The sequence below is a fragment of the Papaver somniferum genome, chromosome 8 (genome assembly GCF_003573695.1).
Source record: "Papaver somniferum cultivar HN1 chromosome 8, ASM357369v1, whole genome shotgun sequence".
Taxonomy (NCBI): Eukaryota; Viridiplantae; Streptophyta; class Magnoliopsida; order Ranunculales; family Papaveraceae; genus Papaver; species Papaver somniferum.
This window is the reverse complement of record NC_039365.1, coordinates 149,825,457-149,833,056: the sequence shown is the minus strand read 5'-3', so window position 1 is coordinate 149,833,056 and position 7,600 is coordinate 149,825,457. Positions and strand designations below refer to the sequence as shown.

At 37.1% G+C, this 7,600-nt stretch overlaps 1 protein-coding gene across 3 annotated transcripts; it reads left to right on the top strand.

Annotated features, from left to right (window-relative positions):
• The first annotated feature begins 640 nt into the window (after window positions 1-640).
• On the top strand, window positions 641-7,385 carry LOC113303480 (protein N-lysine methyltransferase METTL21A-like). Of its 3 annotated transcripts, none has more exons than XM_026552509.1 (6): window positions 647-854; window positions 3,112-3,161; window positions 4,740-5,773; window positions 6,295-6,479; window positions 6,825-6,938; window positions 7,089-7,385. In XM_026552509.1, exons 3-6 carry the CDS (start codon window positions 5,391-5,393, stop codon window positions 7,217-7,219), a joined length of 813 nt encoding a protein of 270 aa, XP_026408294.1. In that variant the 5' UTR covers window positions 647-854; window positions 3,112-3,161; window positions 4,740-5,390; the 3' UTR covers window positions 7,220-7,385. The 3 variants fall into 3 exon arrangements, with proteins under 3 accessions (XP_026408292.1, XP_026408294.1, XP_026408293.1); XM_026552508.1 differs by having other exon boundaries at window positions 3,112-3,191; XM_026552507.1 differs by lacking the exon at window positions 3,112-3,161 and having other exon boundaries at window positions 641-854.
• The last annotated feature ends 215 nt before the right edge of the window (window positions 7,386-7,600 follow it).

Below are 7,600 nucleotides of genomic sequence, written 5' to 3'. Positions count from 1 at the left end.
CCAGTTTAGAAGCAAAGAAGATCAAGATGAAGTTCTGAAGCAAGCCCCATGGATTATTAACAAGGCTCTAGTAGTCTTATGGGAATATGACTCAAGGATTGAGCTGCATGACTATGACTTCAATTATCAAATATTTTCGGTGCTATTCAGAGGTTTCAAGTTGGAGCATATTGATGTGGGGATCATTGACAAGTTGTGTGCGATATCGGTAGAGTGATACCAAATGATGTAAATAAGAATTTCACTGTCAGAGGGAGAGTGGTGAACGCTAAAATTGAAGTTGATCTGAGAAAGCAAATGAAAACAGGCAATTGGCTCCTCACTGCTGTTAGACAAAAGGTATGAATGAAATATCATTTTGAGAAGCAGCTGAGGAACATTTGTCCCATTGTTTCGTGTTAGATCATGATAGTACTAAGTGTGAAGAGATCTCTTTTAACCTATGTATATTTAGAATGCCGAGGATGAATTCCAAAATTTGTGTGCGTCCAACGCACACAAAGTCGATGCAATGAAAGCAGCTGCAGCAGGTTCAGTTTCTGACGATGGGCCTGAAGTCCCTGAAAATGATGGGCTTGACCCAAGGAGGACTAAGGGGTCCAGATAATGGTGTAGAAGATAACATTATTCTCATCGAACAGAATTCCCAATTCACAAATCCCTTGTGCAGAGAAAACCAGAGCCAAGAATTTCTAGGTCATGAAATCGGTATAGTTGTTCAGATGGAGAATCAACCCACAACTACTGGTGATCAAGACATGAGGATGATGGACTCTGAGATGGATGGATGAGAACAAATTGAACCAAACTCCCGTCTCCCTGCTTTTGAGATTCAAAAAGATACCACAAATCAGGTTTTAATCAATCCCCCTTCTATAATATTGTTTTACCTCTTTCCTGCAATTTGCCTGATATCCTTTGTTTAATCTTTAGAGATAAATTGGATTTCTTTGAGATTTTCTTAGGAAATAGCAGTTATACCTCTATTCCTATTTTTAGAATTACAGTTAATAGTCTTTTTTTTGTTTCTGATAAGATGAAGATATTGTCTTGGAATGTCCATGGCTTTGGTAATAAGTATACTAGGAAGCATTTAGGTGATCTAATTAGAGCTAATGACCCAGATATCATTTTTCTGTGTGAGACCAAAACCATGAATATGAAAATGGAAAGGTGGACACATTCTTTTAACTACATGAACCATCTGTATTTTAATCCAATTGGTGCCTCTGGTGGGCTCTTTATGCATTGGAAGGATGTAATTCATATTGATTTAGTGGACATGAATTTCAGTTTCATTTTTATGCTTGTCAATGTGGATTCTAGAAGTGGTCATACTTTATTAAACTGCATGTATGGTGCTCTTGATGAGCAAAATTGGGATAAGCAATGGAATTATCTAGACTCTTTAGTTGCTAGGTACAACTACCCTTGGATAATTTTAGGTGACTTAAACTTTATAATTAGACAGGAAGAGAAGGTTGGTGGCAACCAAATTTCTCAAAGATTTCTCAAAATCCATTTAAACATTCTAGGTGTTTTTGATCTTAATTTCATGGGTAATCCCTTTACTTGGAGTAAACATAGAAGTGGGGATTCTCTGATCTTAGAAAGACTTGATAGGGCTCTTGTGAATGCTCTTTGGTTTGATTTCTTCCCCAATGCTATTGTTTATCATCTTGTTTGTGTAGCTAGTGATCATGCTCCCATCTTATTAGTTACTTCTAAGGAGGATAATGGCTCTAGAATACCCCTTAGATTTAATAGATGCTGGCTCAGTAATAATACATGTAAAGATGTTATAACTGAAAACTGGAGAACTAGTGAAAATGGCTCTAAAGCTGATAGACACTCTAGATGTTTGACCAATGTTAAAGTGGCTCTTAGACAATGGAACCTAATCTCCTTTGGTAATTTTCAGTCTCAAATAAATGATATTCAGAGACAATTAGAGGATATCTCTAGTAACATGTTAGACCCTTCTAGTGTTGGTTTAAAAGCTAGTCTAGAAGAGTCTTTAAAATACTGGTATAATGTGAGACAAGATTACTACATGCAAAGAGCAAAAGAAAATGTCCTGACTTTTGATGATAAAAACACCAAATATTTCCATGATAAAGTGAATTTTAGGAAAAAAGTGAACCCAAATTGATTGTATGCAAAATAGCATAGGTATTTGGCTGACTGATAAAAGCATGATAGCTAATGAATTAAGAGATCATTATAGTAGGATAAGTAGATCTACTAATCCTCCTAATGACAGTAGCTTACCTGATGTCATAGAGCCATGTATAACATCTGAGGAAAATGCTTTTCTTATTCACCCACCTACTGATGAAGAAATCAAAGCCATTGTTTGGCAAATGCAACCCTGGATTAGTCCAGGGCCTGATGGCTATCCCCTGGATTCTACCAACAAATGTGGGATGTTGTTGGTGCTGATACTATTGATATGGTGAAGAGCTTCTTTCATTCTGGCCATCTCTTAAAACAGATGTACCACAACTTTGTGTCCCTAATTCCTAAAAATAATGCACCTAAGACCCCTGCAGATTTTAGACCCATTAGTCTAGGTAATGTGAGTTAAAAATTAATCTCCAAACTCTTAGCAAGTAGACTCAAAACTTTCATGGATAAGTTCATTAGTCCTTTTCAAGGTGCATTCCTTTCTTCTAGGCAGATAACAGACAATATAGTTATAGCCCATGAGTTGGTAGATACAATGAGAAAAAAGAGAACTAAATCTGGTTTAATGGCCATTAAACTTGACATGTTTAAGGCATCCAATAGGGTGGAATGGAAATTTTTAATTGATATTTTGAAAAAACTTGGTTTTCATGATCATTGGTGCAACTTAATTGAACAATGCATTTCTACTGTGTCAACTTCCATTTTATTGAATGGAGCACCTGGAGAAGTTTACTATCCTACAAGGGGTCTTAGACAGGGAGACCCCCTGTCTCCTTATTTATTCATTATCTGTATGGATGTTCTCTCCAAAATGTTTGTTGATGCTGAGAGAAAAGACAATATTCATGGAGTAAAGGTAACCACTACTAGCCCTTCTGTAAGCCACTTATTCTTTGCTGATGATTGTCTTGTGTTCTCCAGGGCTACAGTCAAAGGTGCTAAGAGTTTAGAGATGATGCTTGAAAGGTTTAGTAAGTACTCTGGACAAGTTATAAATTTTGGTAAGTCTGGGATTGCTTTCAGTCCTAAAACTGAACCTAGAATAAAGTCACAGATCCTTGCTATTCTTAAAATTAAAAATTTAGGTTTAGCTGATAAGTATTTAGGTGTGCCACTCTTATTGCAAAGGAATAAAATGGCTACTTTTAAGCACTTAGAAGATTCCCGTGAAACTAGACTAGAAAATTGGCAGGGGAAATACCTTAATCAACCAGGTAGGACTGTTCTAATCAAATCTACTCTTGGTACACTTGCTGTCCACCATCTCTCAGTCTTTCCTATGCCTAAAAAAATGACTGACAGACTTGATATTATTCAGTGGAAGATCTTCTAGAAGAAAAAAGGCAATGCTAGAGGTTACTACCCTAAGAACTGGGACACAGTGACTAAACCTATAGAATTAGGTGGCCTAAATATAAGAAAAACTGAGCATCTCAATACTGCTCTTTTGGCTAAGCTAGCATGGAGAATGTTACATGAACCTGATACCCTGTGGGTACAAATTCTCAGACATAAGTACTTTTTGAACTCTAACCCCCTTCATGTTGTTCAATCTGAGTCTGTGTCTTGGATCTGGAAAGGCATTTGTAGGGGGCTTGAACTGGTTAGGAAACATTGTTGTTGGGAAGTTGGAGATGGAAATTCAATAGAAATATGGAAAGACTATTGGCTACCAAATAGAAATTCTTCCCTTGATGCTTCTTTTGCTTCTAGTAATATGAAAACTGTTAACCAATTGATTGTGCAGGATTCTGGTAAGTGGAATGTTTATATCCTAAATGCTCTCTTTGACACTGATACTGTCTCTGGTATTTGTAACATTAGAATTCCTCTATCTGGTAAGGATACTCTAAGATGGTCCCCAACTTACAATGGTCAGTTTAGTGTTAAGTCTGACTATAAGTGTATTGTTAAGGAGATTTATGGTGGTGAAGCTAGTAATTTTCCCTGGAAATCTCTGTGGAAACTGGATGTTCCACAGAAGATAAAACATTTTCTTTGGAAGTGTATGAATGATTGTGTCTCTGTGAGAAGTAAACTAGCAAGGTATGTGGACTCAATTAGTAATGTTTGTCCCTTATGTGAACATGAAGAGGAAACCATTAATCACCTTTTCATTGACTGTGAAGTAACTAAGAGATTGTGGTTTTCTCTTGATGCTAATATTGCAGGTAGTATCTTAAATGTTAACCCACATGAGTGGATTAAAAGTTGGTTTCAGATTAATAATGGATCAGGAAAAGGGCAAGAATACTATATAAAGTTTGTCAGCTTTGCTATATGGCATATTTGGAAACTTAGGTGTTCAGTGGTGTTTGATAATGCAACAATCCAGACATCAAATGTAGTAGCTCTAGTGAATAAAGAGCTAAATGACTCGAATGTTAACTCCATGAGATGCATGAACAACAATTCACATCCTAGACAGAATAGAACTCTGACACCATGGCAACTGCCAGTTGGTGATTTTCATAAAATAAATTTTGATGCTGCTTTTAAAAAAAATAATAAACAAATGAGTATAGGATTAATGTTATTTTCTGATGCAGGGAAATGTTGGGGTGCGTAGTCAATCTTAGGGCTAGCACAGGACGAGGAGCAAGCAGAAGTTTTGGAAGCATTTGAAGCCATTAAGTGGGCAAAAGCTTCAGCTGTTGACAAGCTTCACTTGGAGGGAGATAGTCTCAACATAGTTAATGCAATAAATGGTAGTTTAGGAAGTGTCCGATGGACGAACAATAATATTATTCAAGATTGTAGAAATCTTTTAACCACTTTTCAAGATTGGAAATGCACATTTGTATATAGAGAGTCTACTGAGGTGTCTAATAACCTAGCAAAAAGGACCATAATCTCTAGAAATGATGAATGTTGGCTTATAGAATTTCCATCATGGTTAAAATCTCTCTTCGGAAATGAACTGAACGTAAACATTCCTTGAATTTTTTCAATGAAATCCTTTCTTTCCTATTAAAAAAAAAAATTTCATTGCGGTAAGATTCCAACAATCATCCCATCAGGTCGGTGCTGCTGGTGCTTTGACCCTGGACAAGAGATTGAAAATTTGGTCGCCTCGTAACGAGAAGAGCGATGCATTCTTTAGACCCTACGCGGCGGCGGCTCTGCCTACTTCTCACCCCCCCTCTCTGAAGAACGTAACCACAATTTTTCCCACCATCACGCAGAACTAAAAACAACTCATGGAAGTAAATTCAGTTTTGAACGAGGAAGACGAAGAAGAAGAAGAGCTGATAGAAATTGGATCATATAAGGTACCGATTCGAATCGTTCGTGACCCAGCAGAAGAGATATTATTATTATGGGCTATTCAACAACCAACTCTTTATAAACAGAATGCTTTAGTTCAACAATCTTCACTTCACCTTGATCTTGAATCTTGTGGTCATCGTATCTCCATCATTCAATCACCTTCTTCCATGTCTGCACCTGGTGTCACTGGAGCTGTTATGTGGGATAGTGGTGTTGTCTTGGGCAAATTCTTAGAACACTCTGTTGATTCTTCTTCTCTGATTCTTCAGTCTAAGAAGATTGTTGAAATCGGTTCTGGTTGCGGTTTAGTTGGGTAATCTCTCTCTCACACACTCTTCACTTAAAAGATAATTAGGTTAATTGTCTGGAGAATCGGACGAGTTGGCTCGGAATAACCATTACTGAAATGGGTTAATGAGTTTAATTTTCTTCTCTTTTGCATTGTTTTTGAATTTTTGAGTGTGGATTATCTGTAATGATTTGTATGCTGGTTGAGTGATGAATCTCACGATTTGACTCAGTGTGATCATGGTTGAAATGGGATTCTATTGTTGCTTAGAAGAAGAAATATTGTATCTTATTGGTGCCACAATCGCTGACACTTTACAACTTTGAACTTAGTAAGCTTAATGTGGCATTCTCGGAATTTCTTAAAAGAAATGTCAATTTACCCTATAGGTATTGAAGTGTATATTTTCTTCAGATTAATGTTGCATTTTTCGCAGAAGATTGTTTTCAACTGACTTGTTTGCTAAGCTGTAAGCCGAGAGAGGTCTATGGTAATGTAATGTGCAAGTATTTAGCTCGACCTTATGCTTATTGTGTTTGATTCAGTTGCATTGCAGCTCTTTTGGGCGGTCAAGTTATTCTCACTGATCTTTTTGATCGGTTGAAACTTCTAAAGAAGAATGTCGAAGCCAATGTAGGTACTTGGGATACACGTGGTTCCGCAACTGTAACTGAGCTTACATGGGGCGAGGATCCTGATGCTGAGTTGATTAAACCTCCACCTGATTATGGTATTCTGAATTTTCAACCTCTCTTTGTAATATATTTTCCGTGAATTATTAGGAATTTCAACTGATAGTTCATTTCAAATTCGATGTTTAAGAGCTATGTGGACCTTAAATTTCATGTAAACCAAAGTGCTTATGGCCCATAATTTGTTTTGTGTTTATATAATATAGTGACCTGCATCTTTAATATTGAAGATAGATTAAGGTGAAGGGTTCATCTTGTGGATTTAGCTTCTTCACGACGAGTAGATTATTCTGAATGAATCAGTTTTATGATATCGACTGTCAAGTTTTAAGCTATTGGTGTAGATCGTATGGATAGCTATGAAAAACTTTTTTGTGTTTCAGTACTTGCATCAGACGTAATTTACAGTGAAGGGGCAGTGACAGATCTGTTGGTTACTCTACGACAACTTTGCGGATCACAAACAACAATATTTTTGACCGGAGAGCTTCGGAATGGTAAGAATTTTAGGACATTCTTTTTTCGTGATCCACTCAAAGTTGTACTATGTGATCATGATCATCTCTCTCTCTCTCTTTGATTTCATCCGAACCTAACCGAAATGGAAGTCTTGTAGTTTCTATGTTCTGATCGAATACTTACTGCAGATGCTGTTATTGAGTACTTCCTTGAACTGGCAACGGAGGAGTTCGTAATTGGTCGTGTAGACCAGACAAATTGGCATCCTGATTATCGCAGTAGCCGTGTCATGATGCTTGTATTAGTGAAAAAATCATGAACTTAACGCTTTAAGATTAGTTATGCACTCTAGAAAGAAGAAAAGCTGATTACATCTTTTCCTGCCAAAATTCCTGTGCAAAGTTGGAGTTCCATTTTCTACATTATTCATTTTGCCTTGCCAAACTTAACGAAATATTTTTGCTGTATGTATTCATTTGGGTGTATATTTTTCTTTGTTGTTTAACTAGGGATTCACCGGCGCCTCCCACACTGACCAGTTTTAACTCAATTTAGCATTACTTGAATAGAATCCCCTGAGCTGCCATGTTACAGGACTGTCAAGGAATTGTCTATAGCGTTTAAGTGCACCGTGTGTGGGTAGTAAGATGAAACCTGCAGTGCTACGACCCAAAATGTGCCCATCATCCGAAATTTGCCA

Coding starts and splice junctions, on each gene's coding strand:
- LOC113303480 (XM_026552507.1), top strand. CDS start 5,391: ATGGAAGTAAATTCAGTTTTGAACGAGGAAGACGAAGAAGAAGAAGAG. Junction 5,774..6,294: donor TCTGGTTGCGGTTTAGTTGG/GTAATCTCTCTC, acceptor TGTTTGATTCAG/TTGCATTGCAGCTCTTTTGG. Junction 6,939..7,088: donor GACCGGAGAGCTTCGGAATG/GTAAGAATTTTA, acceptor TACTTACTGCAG/ATGCTGTTATTGAGTACTTC.